At 39.8% G+C, this 16,895-nt stretch overlaps 1 protein-coding gene across 1 annotated transcript in view; it reads left to right on the top strand.

Annotated features, from left to right (window-relative positions):
* The window catches only part of LOC126101579 (rabankyrin-5), a 443,789-nt gene that overhangs the window by 401,711 nt on the left and 25,183 nt on the right, over positions 1–16,895 (top strand). The window contains exons 19-21 of the mRNA XM_049912232.1: positions 6,111–6,317; positions 8,759–8,897; positions 14,349–14,487. Of these exons, the coding sequence (XP_049768189.1) occupies positions 6,111–6,317; positions 8,759–8,897; positions 14,349–14,487 (485 nt within the window). The remainder of the gene's footprint in view (positions 1–6,110; positions 6,318–8,758; positions 8,898–14,348; positions 14,488–16,895) is intronic.

The following is a 16,895-nucleotide window of genomic DNA, read 5'->3' as shown; positions in this document are numbered from 1 at the left end:
GCAGGTAGAAGCACAAGTCTGCTGCTTTCATCACTGATAGCACAGGATCACTACAACTACAATCTGCACAAACCATTAGAAACTTCTCAAAAGTGGGACACTTCCTACTTACTAGCTACCTTAATGCGCAAACATGTTTCATCAGGCAATGGAGAGCAAGGACATGGAACACCTCATTCTATGAATGACGTGTCGCACCTCATTCTATGAATGACGCGTTAAACTTCAAAAAAAGTTCATAGAACTGCCATGGGTACTTACATAACACTTTCCTACGTCAGTGTTTTCATCGTCCACCTAAAGATATCATTCTGGCCACATAGATACTGCACCTTTCACCTAGTCCATTTTCAGAAACCTTTCATTTGTAAGAGATTCTATTCTCATCCCTCTAGAATATGAACATTTTTCTCTCTTTCAATTTATCTTGTTCTCTTTGAGAGTGCCTAATTCCTTGATGTTCATCTCCACTTCAGCAGTGGCTCTTATGGAGCCTTTGTTCACATCAGATTACTGATTACCAGCAGGATCTGCACTTCAACAACTGTCATTGATTACACAATAAAACATACCTCTCACAGTGCCTTTTCACATGAGGATACTTCATGTATAGTGACTCACAGTCCTTCTCAGAGTATACTAAAAGTCTTTATGAGCTGTTTATAGGTTGACAGGCACCACCCCTCCACTAAATAGAGCTCCTTACCCATACAGCATGCTGCTGAGCATAATATGGTTGACTTTAATGGCACCTTAATTGTCCCCCTGGTACTTTCCTACTCCACACTAAGATTTCCATATTTCCATTTAGTATCTCCTTTTCCCCGCTTTACTCTTTCTGGATCCTCAATCTTCCCCAGTATTCCTGACAGTTTCCCTACGTCTTACTGCTTAGGTGTTTGCTTGGCACAAATACATTAATACATGTACAGTCCCTATCACCTACTCCAGCCAAGAGCTCTCAGCCAAAATCACTACTCAGGTTGACCCTTCCACTCTGCATCAGTGTGCATGATACAGAATTTCATAACAAATTAAAACTGTCATACCAAGATTTCAACCACGATCCTTACCTTTTGTTAACATTTCCTGTGGGAGGTGAGAGTTCAGATTTGACTCCAGATCTGATATACTGTTTTAATCTGCAAGGAAGCTTCAAAAGCACCATTTAATTTAGTGGAATTTTTTGTTACTAATTCTGAATTTATAGATATCAAAATCTTTTGTGGATTTTGTTTTACTCAATAGAATTTGCTATTTATTTAACTTGTAACTTATGTTTGTAACAGGCATTCAGATGTTACTGCTATTTTATGGTTTCTATTTTTGCCAATATGGTTTCTATTTTTGCCAAATTGAGATTGCAAATTAAAAATATCTGCCACTATTTGATATATTTTTATGATGATATGGCATGAGCATGATGCATTGCTATAACAGGGTTTCAGCAGGCAGTGGCCTTGTTCAGACAGCCAGATGATAAAAAGAGAGAATAAAGAATCATTGTAGAGTGTGTGAAATCTGTTACATAATATTTTTGTCCTGCAATCTTTAGCTTTTCGGCATTTGTACCTGAGAATTATCAAAGAGGATACAGATACAACTGCCACTTTCTCAGTGCAAAGATAAGCTATTTCTGTGTAGTTATTTAGCCCCAGGGATTAGATACTAATATACAAGAACAAACATCTTATGCATGTTGTAAAAATACTGTATGTTACATTCTTATCCTCTTTGCTAACTCTTGATATGACATTTACTGAAAGTTTCTCACATGATTTATACATTACTGTGAGTCAGTCTGGTTACGGCTCAACAATACAGTATTAAGAGTAATAATCCAGCAGTTGAAGGCATTGTATATTTCCTGTCTGTGTGAGAGTGGCTGTGTGTAAAGTTGTCCAGGTGCAGTGTGTGTGCGTGATTGCTAGGCCTATCAATATTCAGTAGTGAAATAGGTTAGATTCAACTAGATATTCAACTATATATTATCAAAGTTTTTACATTAGCATTAGAGAAGGGAAGTTGCTATTCACCATATAGCGGAAATGCTGAGTCGCGATAGGCACAACAAAAAGATTCACACAATTATGGCTTTCGGCCATTAAGGCCTTTGTCAGCAATAGACACACACACACACACACACACACACACACACACACACACACACACACACACACACACACACGCAAATGCAACTTGCACACACATCTGCAGTCTCAGATAACTGAAACCACACTGCGAACAGCAGCACCAGTGCATGATGGGAGTGACAACTGGGTGGAGGCAAGGAGGAGGAGGCTGGGGCGGGAAGGGGGAGGGATACTATGGTGGGGTTGGTGGACAGTGAAGTGCTGCAGTTTAGACAGAGGGCAGGAGAGAAGGTGGGGAGGGGGGGAGGAAGTAGCGGAAAGGAGAGAAATAAAAAGACTGGGTGTGGCGGTGAAATGACGGCTGTATAGTGCTGGAAAAGTTTTTATATGTCAGAATAGAGAATTATTTTAGTGTTGCTGCAGAACTGTTACATAATAAACAGTATGAATGTTGTGATAACAATGAAATGTATTTGAACTGTTACTGCAGTTAGTCAGATATGAAATAAAACCATGTTGTTGTTGTTGTTGTTGTTGTTGTTGTTGTTGTTGTCTTCAGTCCTGAGACTGGTTTGATGCAGCTCCCCATGCTACTCTATCCTGTGCAAGCTTCTTCATCTCTCAGTACCTACTGCAACCTACATCCTTCTGTATCTGTTCAGTGTATTCATCTCTTGGTCTCCCTCTACGATTTTTACCCTCCACGCTGCCCTCCAATACTAAATTGGTGATCCCTTGATGCCTCAGAACATGTCCTACCAACCGATCCCTTCTTCTGGTCAAGTTGTGCCACAACCTTCTCTTCTCCCCAATCCTACTCAATACTTCCTCATTAGTTGTGTGATCTACCCATCTAATCTTCAGCATTCTTCTATAGCACCACATTTCGAAAGCTTCTATTCTCTTCTTGTCCAAACCATTTATTGTCCATGGTTTCACTTCCATACATGGCTACACTCCATACAAACACTTTCAGAAACGGCTTCCTGACACTTAAATCTATACTCGATGCTAACAAATTTCTCTTCTTCAGAAACACTTTCCTTGCCATTGCCAGTCTACATTGTATATCCTCTCTACTTCGACCATCATCAGTTATTTTGCTCCCCAAGTAGCAAAACTCCTTGACTACTTTAAGTGTCTCATTTCCTAATCTAATACCCTCAGCATCACCCGACTTAATTCGACTACATTCCATTATCCTTCTTTTGCTTTGTTGATGTTCATCTTATATCCTCCTTTCAAGACACTGTCCATTCTGTTCAACTGCTTTTCCAAGTCCTTTGCTGTCTCTGACAGAATTACAATGTCATCTGCGAACCTCAAAGTTTTTATTTCTTCCCCATGGATTTTAATACCTACTCTGAATTTTTCTTTTGTTTCATTCACTGCTTGCTCAATATACAGATTGAATAACATCAGGGAGAGGCTACAACCCTGTCTCACTCCCTTCCCAACCACTGCTTCCCTTTGATGTCCCTTGACTCTCATAACTGCCATCTGTTTTCTGTACAAATTGTAAATAGCCTTTCGCTCCCTGTATTTTACCCCTGCCACCTTCAGAATTTGAAAGAGAGTATTCCAGTCAACATTGTCAAAAGCTTTCTCTAAGTCTACAAATGCTAGAAACGTAGGTTTGCCTTTCCTTAATCTAGCTTCTAAGATAAGTCGTAGGGTCAGTATTGCCTCACGTGTTCCAATATTTCTACGGAATCCAAACTGATCTTCCCCGAGGTCGGCTTCTACGAGTTCTTCCATTCGTCTGTAAAGAATTCGCGTTAGTATTTTGCAGCCGTGACTTATTAAACTGATAGTTCGGTAATTTTCACATCTGTCAACACCTGCTTTCTTTGGGATTGGAATTATTATATTCTTCTCGAAGTCTGAGAATATTTCGCCTGTCTCGTACATCTTGCTCACCAGATGGTAGAGTTTTGTCAGGACTGGCTCTCCCAAGGCTGTCAGTAGTTCTAATGTAATGTTGTCTACTCCCGGAGCTTTTTTGCGACTCAGATCTTTCAGTGCTCTGTCAAACTCTTCACGCAGTATCATATTTCCCATTTCATCTTCATCTATCTCCTCTTCCATTTCCATAATATTGTCCTCAAGAACATCGCCCTTGTATCGACCCTCTATATACTCCTTCCACCTTTCTACTTTCCCTTCTTTGCTTAGAACTGGGTTTCCATCTGAGCTCTTGATATTCATACAAGTGGCTCTCTTTTCTCCAAAGGTCTCTTTAATTTTCCTGTAGGCAGTATCTATCTTACCCCTAGTGAGATAAGCCTCTACATCCTTACATTTGTCCTCTAGCCATCCCTGCTTAGCCATTTTGCACTTCCTGTCGATCTCATTTTTGAGACGTTTGTATTCCTTTTTGCCTGCTTCACTTACTGCATTTTTGTATTTTCTCCTTTCATCAATTAAATTCAGTATCTCTTCTGTTACCCAAGGATTTCTATTAGCCCTCGTCTTTTTACCTACTTGCACCTCTGCTACCTTCACCACTTCATCTCTCAAAGCTACCCATTCTTCTTCTACTGTATTTCTTTCCCCCATTCCTGTCAATTGTTCCCTTATGTTCTCCCTGTAACTCTGTACAACCTCTGGTTTAGTCAGTTTATCCAGGTCCCATCTCCTCAAATTCCCGCCTTTTTGCAGTTTCTTCAGTTTTAATCTACAGTTCATAACCAATAGATTGTGATCAGAGTCCACATCTGCCCCTGGAAATGTCTTACAATTTAAAACCTGGTTCCTAAATCTCTGTCTTACCATTATATAATCTATCTGAAACCTGTCAGTATCTCCAGGCTTCTTCCATGTATACAATCTTCTTTTATGATTCTTGAACCAAGTGTTAACTATGATTAGGTTGTGCTCTGTGCAAAATTCTACCAGGCGACTTCCTCTTTCGTTTCTTACCCCCAATCCATATCCACCTACTACGTTTCCTTCTCTCCCTTTTCCTACTGACGAATTCCAGTCACCCATAACTATTAAATTTTCATCTCCCTTCACTATCTGAATAATTTCTTTTATCTCATCGTACATTTCATCAATTTCTCCATCATCTGCAGAGCTAGTTGGCATATAAACTTGTACTACTGTGGTAGGCGTGGGCTTCGTATCTATCTGGGCCACAATAATGCGTTCACTATGCTGTTTGTAGTAGCTTACCCGCATTCCTATTTTCCTATTCATTATTAAACCTACTCCTGCATCACCCTTATCTGATTTTGTGTTTATAACCCTGTAGTCACCTGACCAGAAGTCTTGTTCCTCCTGCCACCGAACTTCACTAATTCCCACTATATCTAACTTTAACCTATCCATTTCCCTTTTTAAATTTTCTAACCTACCTGCCCAATTAAGGGATCTGACATTCCACGCTCCGATCCGTAGAACGCCAGTTTTCTTTCTCCTGATAACGACGTCCTCCTGAGTAGTCCCCGCCCGGAGTTCCGAATGGGGGACTATTTTACCTCCGGAATGTTTTACCCAAGAGGACGCCATCATCATTTAACCATACAGTAAAGCTGCATGCCCTCGGGAAAAATTACGGCTGTAGTTTCCCCCTTGCTTTGAGCCGTTCTCAGTACCAGCACAGCAAGGCCTTTTTGGTTAGTGTTACAAGGCCAGATCAGTCAATCATCCAGACTGTTGCCCCTGCAACTACTGAAAAGGCTGCTGCCCCTCTTCAGGAACCACACGTTTGTCTGGCCTCTCAACAGATACCCCTCCGTTGTCGTTGCACCTACGGTACGGCTATCTGTATCGCTGCGGCACGCAAGCCTCCCCCACCAACGGCAAGGTCCATGGTTCGTGGGGGTAGGGATAAAACCATAATATTTCAAAATTAACTTCTGTAGTACCCTAGTCGGAAAGCTTATTGATGATGTAGCTCTGCTCCTCTAATTGCCTGCTCAAATGTGGTAATTTAATATGAACTATAGCTGTTTATTCATACTTTGTATGTTACTTGAATATTCATATAGTGCATTTAATTAATTCTGGCAGGTAGATGACCGTGATGCACACCGAAGAACAGCTTTGCATGTTGCAGCTGGAGCAGGTCATGCAGCTGTTGTGTCAGCTTTGCTACAGAATGGTGCTGATGCAGATGCCTCAGATTCAGAAGGAGATAATGCATTGCATATTGCTTGTCGTGAAGGTCAACTAGGCACAGCACGTGTACTTCTTACTGAATCACAGCTGGATGCCGAGGTGAGAATAAATATCACATCTTGTTTTCTCTTAACACAATGTACTGGTTATTTTATTTCCTTGCTGTCTTCCAAGTTTTCATAAATGGTGGAGAGAAAAAATTGAAGGTGAAGGATCCCAGTGTGCAATTTTCAAAGTACTAAACAAACACACTTCTGACACATTTGTTACAAGGGAAAATTAGAGTAATTTTTGTTGTTTTTGTTAATGCTGTGAGTAGTGCTGTTACTATTTCTACTGGATTGTAAAGTATTGTATTTGAAAGTGGTCTTAATGTTGAAAGGCTAACTGTTGGTTCATATCTGAGTAGTAGTTTTCCGTGGGACTCATAAAAAAATAGTGCCACATTGCTAAATGCATGAAACTGACAGTATTGGACATCACTAATTGTCATTATGCAGATGCCTCTCTTATTTTATTGGTATTGTTTTGTACTATGATATTTGAGTGTGTTGGCTATATCTGTACGTGGCACATTATGAAATAAAATATGCAGTACATGGTGTATGTGTATATTAATAACTGCCTGGAGTATGACTTTCAGGTGAGTTCAGAATAACACATCACAAACATCAAATTACATTCCGTTATATTCTGAAAATCCTTTGGTGAAAATAACCAGTTGTATTTTACATTTGATAACTACTAATCACAAATGTGTGGGTAGAACTAATTATTGATTGTTCACAATTGTACGAGTAAGTAATTGTTTTCGTTTTAAAAAAATTAAAATAAAAAAAAAAACACCACCAGTACTGCTAGAAAGTTTGTAACTACTGGCTCTAAACTGCGGGTAAACACATTTATACACAACACAAGCAGCACAGTTCAGTTTAGTAGTGCTACTGAAATTTCTCAATGATACGGTCACAAATATCTTCATAACAATTAAAGTTCATGTGCACATAAACAATGCAATCAACAACGTTTTCCATTTGTCAGTAAATACAGTACAGTACAAATACTATCATCTGATTCTGTATAATATTCAAACCACATTGCAATGTAGCATTAGTAGAAATGTTCCCACTTTCTAGATAACAGAATTTACAAGATAAAGTAGAGTCCAGCTGCTCACGCGGTCCCTCCACATGCTGACTACCTCATGTCTGTGCTGGTGACAGTGTCTAGCTCTGGAATTCCTCAACTCAAATTACAAGTGCTGATGCGCTTCTTGAATGTCCAAAAATTGTGCACTCACAATTGTACTCGATTTTTGTTCACACAAGCTGCTACAGTTGGATAATTAATTTGTCATTCTTGAAAGTAAAGAGCATATTTCAAAAGTGAAGTATTTCTGCTACATTAACGTTATGTGCTTTCTCACCAGGTTTTTTGGCTTCTATTATCCAGTGCCCGTGTTGGTACTTTTCCGCTTGAAATGTGAATTAAGCAGCTTCTTGTTTCAGATCATCCCTTTCCCCCTGCCATTTCCAGCATTAATTTCAGTCTCTCTGTCAAGTCTTACTTCCATATCAGCTTCCTGAATTAAAATTTTAGCAACAGTTTAAAAAATTTGTTGTTTAGGAAACTTGTTATTCTTATTCATGTTCAATATGCCTCTGGTAGGATCAAAATTTGTATATCAAGTGACCGCCCTTGGTTTGTGCAGATTGTGAAATTTAAAAACTTATTGTTGTGGAAATACTGCATGAGAGAGAGAGAGAGAGAGAGAGAGAGAGAGAGAGAGAGAGAGAGAGAGAGAGAGAGAGAGGTGGTGGGGGGGGGGGGGGGGGAGGGGAGTGATTTAATTTTTGTAGTTGCCATTTAAAAGTATAGGTTAATAGCTTAGCATTTACTTGATTTTTATCTTTGTAGAGTAGTTGGGTTGTGAACTACCTCCCTGGAGGTATCACTAGAAGTAAAATGGATTCTGAGCAAAAGGGAGACAAACTGTCAAACAGCTCTAAAACAGCATTCAGATCTAGTCTGAGCACATTGAAATTAGCTGTTAATTACTAAGTTAATGTTTTAACTTAAGATTGGCTCTCAGTTCTCTACTAAGCAAAAGTGATGTGGATGTGATAAGGTCAAGACCTAAATCACCTTAGACGAACGTGACAGTATGATTTAAATCTCATTTATCTTCTGTCCAGCAGCTTATCAAGGATATGTTCATATTGATGATTGCGACTTTAGATTGAACAAAATCTTGACAAATTTCTCCGTGTGTACTTCTTATTATTATTATCATCATCATCATCATCATCATCATCATCATCATAGTCATTGTCCATAGTCTTACTGATTGTTACAAACTGTCACTTCATAAATAACATATTAAGTTCTTGGGCATATTTAGGACCATCTACATTTTGTACAAAAGAGCTAAGTAAATAGCAATTTGATATTGACATGCTCACGTATTACCATGTATTACTAGCAGCTAAATGCAAATTGCTTGTTATCTGCAATTCCACATCACATTTTATTTTTTACAGGCTGCAAATCTGAAAGGAAGAAATCCTCTGCATGAACTTGCAAGAGCATCAAAGGACACAGCAGCTGGGATTGCTGAATTGTTCATCGAATGTATGCCGCGTTACCCACTAGACAAGCCAGATCTTGATGGCAATACAGGTGAGAAAATCTGTGAACTACTTGACCTCATCTGCAGCTCTTAACATTATGGGCTCTTAACAAAACTTTGAAGTAAAAGTGAAAAGTGAACGACTTTGTAGTTCAATAGTTATTTTGTGTATTACTCAGCAAAGTGAGGAGTGAAGTGATAAAAAAAAATTGCCTTTTGTGTGTGCACTATGGGATTTTAGTAACTGGAAAAAGGAACTCTATGTATTTTGTTAGTAACACTTCAAAAGAATAGTAATGAATGTAACTGTTCACTGCAGCTGAGTAGAGGCAGGCAATGAGTGAGAACAAGAGATGTAGCAGTTCACAGTTGACTAAAAATTAAGTTTGAATGTCGAGGAGCAGTTTTGGACTCCTCATCTCACCCACAGCAACAACTGCTGAGCAAAGAAAGAGATGCTATACCATATTCTCCTGATATAAGATGACCCTGATTATAAGACAACCCCATTTTTTTCCAATAGGCTCCTTGAGAAAAATTTATTTTTAACGTATTCTGAAATGAAGCGGATGAAGTTGTCTCTTGCTGGTGGCAATATGCTCCCAACAGTCTCTGTGAAAGGAATATCTTCATTTAATGTGGGTTGCAGGTCTGTGGATGGATACGTGAGAAGAAGGGGGATAGCAGATGACTGGATTACCTGCCATCCAGTAGCAATACCTACACATCGACAGCTGCCACCCCTCCATACCAAGAAGTCCCTACCATACAGCCTAGCCACCCTGGCCGTCGCATCTGCAATGACGAGTGGTCCCTCTCGAAATATACCGAGTGCCTCACTACGCCTCTACAGACAATAATTACCCTCCCAACCATATAAAAAAAAAAACCAACAACAACTCCCATGCCTTATTTTCCCATCACACACCACCTCTCAAAGACCCACCATCCAACCACAGAGGAGCATTCTCCTTGTGACTCAGTACCACTAAGGACTAGAGCTGATTTACACTACCTCTCGTCATGTTCTGAAATGAGAAATTCCCTACCCACTGTCGTTGCCACTCCTCCCACAGTGGTATGCCACTGCCCACTGGATCTACACAAGATCCCTGTCCATACCTACACAGCCCCAGCTCTCAACCCCTTGCCTCATGGCTCATGTCCCTGTAATAGACCTAGATGCAAGACCTGTCCCTTACATCCTCCCATCACCACCTACTCCAGTCTGTCACAAGCATCACCAGGTAAGGCTACTTCTGAAACCAGTCATGTGATCTACAAGCTAAGCTGTAACCTCTGTGCTGCATTCTACATCGGCATGACAACCAACAAGCTGTCTGCATGAATGGCCACCGACAAATTGTGGCTAAGAATAACTGGACCCCTCTGTTGCCGAGCACACATCCCAACACAATGTTCTTCATTTCAGAGATTTCGTCACTTCCCACCAACACCAGCTTTTCTGAAATGTGCAGGTGGGAACTACATTTCTGTAACCCTCCTGGCCTCGACCTTCATTAGTCATTGTCCTTACCATCTAGCCGATTCCGTGTTTCCATTCCAGCACTACACAACCCTCTATTCCACCAGTGCACCCAATCTTTTTCCTTCTCCCCTTTTCTGCTACCTCCCCCATCTCTCCCCCACCCTTCGTCTAACCTCCAAATGCACTTAGCTGCCTTACTCTCTCTCCACCTCATCTCTATGTGCTTCCACTAGCAGCACTTTACCGTCCCACACCCCTACCCTGCTATCCCTCACCCTCTCTCCCTCTCTCTCTCTCTCTCTCTCTCTCTCTCTCTCTCTCTCTCTCGCTCTTCCTTGCAAGGCTACACACCAGACAAATGTGTCAAAGAACTTTGCCATTTATGCAAAGTGTTTCCAATAATTATTGAACCTTTGGGTGGCAGAAATACATCCATTAATTTGGAGCTTCAAAATCCTAATTCCCTTCACACTAGTCTCCTTGTTAATGCATGTGCTTCTCAGAGTGATCCCATCATTTTTGGAGACACTTCTGGAATGCATGGTTTGGAATGTTTATCAGCCAGGTTGTCACATTTTGCATGTTGTCTTCTCTTGACTCACAGTGTTCCTTTCAGGGGTATTTCCAGCTTTGGAAATAACAAAAATTCACACGGAACCATGTAGGGGGAGTAGGGAGCCTGACTAACCACAGGAATGGTGTGTTTGGTGTGAAATGTCTGAGTCAGTCATACAGAGTGGGTGAGTATGTCGTTATAAAGGAGCTGCCATGCACAAATTGTTGGTCAAAATTGGAGGGTCAATCCAGTGCTTACCCCTATCTCATTTGGAGGTCGTATACTGTGACATGATGGTCTTCTGTGACTAAAACCTGCTTTTGCTCAATTACATTATCATTTTGGATAGTTGAGGGTCTGCCTGAACACAGGTTACTGTCACTGATGTGTGGCCTGCTTTGAAGTGATTCTAAGATTCCTTTATCCATCAGTTGCTCATGGAATCATCCCCAAAAGCCTCTTGAATCTTGCAAATGGTTTCCACTGGGAAATCAGCAAGCTTTTGACCAAATTTGGTGTGTCATTTTACAATGTGCTGAAAGCCATTAAGCACTCACTACACCATAGACACTCATAGCCAAAATGCCACTTCCTAGTGGCGGGAAAAAATTCACAAGTGTGCATGAATGTCCACCACAACATTTCCACCAAAGAAAGTATCCTGTGCTTCATAGGTCTGTTCAGCAAAAAAAAAAAGTGAGTTGATACTTTCTGTACAAACCTTGTATTTATAATGGATGTTAACAAGTTTTTCATTTTCAGAAACCTGAGTCAGATTTTTCCCATTTCATTTTATACCCTCTCGTCTTCCACCACTGTCATTTATTTTACTGAAATTATAACAAAAATAATCAGCTACTTCTAATATCTCATTTGACTACTATGAAATTCACACTCAGGTGATTGGCTGAGGGTATGTTGAACCAATTTGCTATTTTTCTGCCATTCCTTCAAATATCACATGGAAAAAATGAACACACAAATTTTCCAGTGCGAGCTCTGATTTATCTTATTATTTTATAAGGGGCAGTCAAGTGAAAATGAGACATATGGAAAAAAATGTAAGTAAACTGTTTATTATTTCAATTGCCCATAACTGTTAACACATTTATCCTACTGAGATATGTGATGGTCAGTGCCTTCATGTAAAAATGTCTACAGTGGCTTAATGTAACAACCCCAGGGTAATTCTCCCTGTTCCAGATTGACTCTGTTGATGTCTGCCTTAGTATTAATGAACTGCTTGATACCAGTTTTTATCGATATTTATGTAATTTTGATTCTGTTGATGTTGGTCTCTCTCTGTTAATAAATCGCTTGATACCACTTTTTGTTGACATTGTGTAACTTGTAGCTTTTTCTGGGGAACTGTTTTTTTATTGTAATTATCCATTATTTCTATGCCTTTATCCTATTGGGTAGTTGTGAAAATATTTGGTATGCTTTTTATACAGATATATGTTCATTCTGAAAAATCCAGGTGTTGTTACACCCAACTTATACATCAGATAAAAATAATTATTTAAGTTAATACAAATTATACATAATTTACACTAATGTGTAAATCTGTATTTTTCTGATGAGCATAGTTAATGTCACAGAATCGATCAACATAACATCTTTGAAAATCATTTCCTATACAAGTGTCTTTGGTCATAAGTTGATTCCATGTGCAGCAGTTGGTGTAAAGTAACGATTATGGCTCCACTGAGTTCTGTTTCATCTCAGTTTTGTAAAGTAAAGTAAAGTAATGCCATGTATTAAAGGTGTGCGCGTGCGCGTGTGCGTGCATGCACAAAAAATGTAAATAGTGAGTGTTCTATTATTATTTAAAATATTAATAATACAGTTGGAGGTTGCCTAAATTACGATGGATGAAATGGAGGGTGAAGCTTTGACAATGCCAGCCACTCGTGCTGGCGAAACGTCAGTAAAATCATTAGATGAATGTTGGTCGAAGAATCCGAGACAGAAGCCAATAGGCAGTTTGTCAACAAGCGGCTACGAAAGCCTTAACAATTTTGAAATAAAAATAAATTTTCACCTGATGAAGGCCCAAGAAGCCAAAAGCCTGTTCATGACCAAATAAGTATAATTTTACACAACTTTAAGCCGTCGGCACATGGACCATGCTGTCGAACATTAACGTTGAGCGTGCCAAGTTCAACAATGCTACTTGTGGATACGATATGTGGGCCCCAACGTGGTATACGTGATCGCAACGCACTCCAGTGGCAGTTTGAGGGATGTTTCTAGTTCATAAATCACACTGTTTACTCAACGGGCGCACGTAAAATTACCAACTTAGCTCTATTAAAACACACGTTGCCTCAATCGTCCACGAAAGGGAAAGTACCATGTCCAATCAATAAGGACACAGGCTTATAAAAGTTCTATTACAAACAGTGTGATACAAATTTGGAATACTTCTCCGCATAAGATAAACATTATTTCATCATTTCCACATTTTAGCAAAACCCCAAGGTCAGTCTTACTTGAGCACTATTCCTATACAGTAGCAGAATCTTTGCAACATGTGAATTACGACGTGTAAAAGAAAACGGAGCAAAATATCTTTATACGAGTAGTGCAAGCTGTCCTGTAGATTAAGCCAATCGAACAAAAGTCACCCCTCAAAAAAAGGTGAACTTATATTTATGTAACATCAAATATTATAGCATATACTTATATTAAACTAATAATAAAGTATCAGAACCAAATAAAAATGCGAATGTTAGGAAAAAAATTGGAAGTGTTTAGACGCGAACCACCGCCTCAACAAAAACTCATTACTGGACACAGATGCTACTCATTACACTAAACTAACAACATGCTCCTGGTACTTAATCGTACTCTTTTACGCCATACTAAAAATGTTAATCGTAGATAAGTATGTTAATAATTGAAATTTAATTATAACAAATTGTATCAAGAACAATGCGTTTTGGGTGGATCTTCAGTGTGTTGCTGCCTTCAAATAGCCTACTCTCATAATACGCAAGTTACAATAATTCTTTTGCCACGAATATGATGTTTTTCCTTATTTTATTGTAACGAATCTCACAAATAACAACGGGTTTTCCAGTGATTCTCAATTTGCTGGTGCTCAAAAATGGCATATATACATATAGGCTTGAAATGAATGCCATTATGGCGCCTCATAACTCTGTACTGGAGGGAGACGGTGTGCATGTAGTCAGAGTTCCAACGGCTTTAGGTGATGTTCCCTTTTTAAAGTAAAAAAGTATACTTGAGAGTGTTAAAGATTCTTGAGGCACTTGTCCCAAGGGCTTCCAGCTGTCAACACTTGCCTTCAAATAGTATTCTGTGTTGGTACAAATTGTATAGCAGTTCTGAATATGTGGCATGTGGTAGTTTAATCATTTCAGATTTATGACTGTTGCTTATTGTCTGATGTGTGCTTTTTCATTAATCTATGTGCTTTCTGTATTCTAGCCCTTCTTGTGGCATACATGAAAGGCAATGGGAATCTGTGTCGTACACTGGTGAGATCTGGTGCTTGCCTTGGTGCTATGAACAAGGATGGTATTACAATTTTCAACTACCAGGTTGCAACAAAGCAGCTTCTTCATAGGTATGCAAGTTTTCAGCCAATACATACTGCTCAAATTTGCTATTTGCTTATCCTACTCTCAAAGTTACTGATACTGAAGTGAGACAAGATAACTTGGGGACAAGAGCCAGCAGGAGAGGCATAGTGAACGGATTTAGGTTCATTTCCCATCATAAGACATTGCTTTACTTTAAGAAGCTAGATTACCAGCAACATGTCCCGCTGTGGAGTAGCTTTCTTAATTTAGGTTGGTTGTGTGCTGCCTTGTCTTGTCAACTGTGAATTGTTTTGGATGTAACCTTATTTTATGGAATAAATTAGATGAATCAGATGAGCACACAGTAATCTCTCCTTCCTCACTTAGGCCCCTGTCTGTTTACACAATTATTTCTTCCGTTTTATGTCATTTTAAATCAGAGCATCTAAAGAAATGAAAGTCGTAAATTAAAACTTTGTCTTATAGTTATGAAAGCAATGTAGAGGAAAGCTAGAGAAATGGACAGCATCAACAATGAACTCCTAAAATACGTTGCAGTTTGTCTTGACCTGAGACTAAAAAGTCACTTCAGTATGGTTGGCAAAGGAGAGTCATACCAAGAGCAAGGCAACAAGTTGTTTAAAATTTACATTAGGATCTTGAACAGCAGTTGAAAAGTAATATCAGATTGCTGATTAAGTTAAGAAAAAATGGGTTTCTGTAGAGGAAATATTGGCAACATACATAGTATTTGTAATGAAGATGATCACTGAAAAACAGACAGAATATAATCAAAAGACACAGTTTACTGTAGAAAATAACTAACAAACGAGGGTACACATTCTATATGATAAATACTTTAAGAAGCTATGCTAAAACACAACAGTCACATTATACATAAATGGAGAGCTGGCAGCACCTTTCTTCACTAGCAGAGGGGTCAGAAAAGACTAAAACATGATACTCACAAAGAAAACTATGGCTTTTATAGAAAAGGACCCCATTATAACAGTAGTGAACATTGCAGTAATAACATAGGTATGCCATTTTTATTAGAAAGTGATGTCACATGTATGACAAATACACTACTGGCCATTAAAATTGCTACACCAAGAAGAAATGCAAATGATAAACAGGTATTCATTGAACAAATATATTATACTAGAACTGAGATGTGATTACATTTTCACGCAATTTGGGTGGATAGATCCTGAGAAATAAGTACCCAGAACAACCCCCTCTGGCCGTAATAACGGCCTTGATACGCCTGGGCATTGAGTCAAACAGAGCTTGGATGGCGTGTACAGGTACAGCTGCCCATGCAGCTTCAACACAATACCACAGTTTACCAAGAGTAATGACTGGCGTATTGTGACGAGCCAGTTGCTCGACCACCATTGACCAGATGTTTTCAATTGGTGAGAGATCTGGAGAATGTTCTGGCCAGGGCAGCAGTTGAACATTTTCTGTATCCAGAAAGGCCCATACAGGACATGCAACATGCAGTCGTGCATTATCCTGCTGAAATGTAGGGTTTAATAGGGATCGAATGAGGGGTGGAACCACGGGTCGTAACACATAGTAAATGTAACGTCCACTGTTCAAAGTGCCGTCAATGCGAACAAGAGGTGACGGAGACGTGTAACCAATGGAACCCCACACCATCACGCTGGGTGATACGTCAGTATGGTGATAACGAATACACGCTTCCAATGCGCGTTCACCGCGATGTTGCCCAACACGGATGCGACCATCATGATGCTGTAAACAGAGCCTGGATTCATCTGAAAAAATGATGTTTTGCCATTTGTGCACCCAGGTTCATCATTGACTACACCATCGCAGGTGCTCCTGTCTGTGATGCAGCGTCAAGGGTAACTGCAGCCATGGTCTCCGAGCTGATAGTCTATGCTGCTGCAAACGTTGTTGAACTGTTCGTGCAGATGGTTGTTGTCTTGCAAACGTCCCTATCTATTGACTCAGGGGTCAAGATGTGGCTGCACGATCCGTTACAACCATGCGGATAAGATGCCTGTCGTCTCGACTGCTAGTCATACGAGGCCGTTGGGATCCAGCACGGCGTTCCGTATTACCTTCCTGAACCCACCAATACCATATTCTGCTAACAGTCATTGGATCTCGACCAACGCAAGCAGCAATGTCGCGATACGATAAACCGCAATCGCAGTAGGCTACAATCCGACCTTTATCAAAGTCGGTACACATTTCTCCTCCTTACACAAGGCATCACAACAACGTTTCACCAGGCAACGCCAGTCAACTGCTGTTTGTGTATGAGAAATTGGTTGGAAACGTTCCTTATGTCGGAGTGTTGTAGGTGTCGCCACCAGCGCCAACCTTGTGTAAATGCTTTGTAAAGCTAATCATTTGAATATCACAGCATCTTCTTCCTGTTGGTTAAATTTCGCGTCTGTAGCATGTCATCTTCGTG

Source organism: Schistocerca cancellata, chromosome 9 (genome assembly GCF_023864275.1).
Source record: "Schistocerca cancellata isolate TAMUIC-IGC-003103 chromosome 9, iqSchCanc2.1, whole genome shotgun sequence".
Lineage (NCBI taxonomy): Eukaryota > Metazoa > Arthropoda > Insecta > Orthoptera > Acrididae > Schistocerca > Schistocerca cancellata.
The sequence above is the reverse complement of the archived record's forward strand: the minus strand, read 5'-3'. Positions and strand labels throughout refer to the sequence as shown.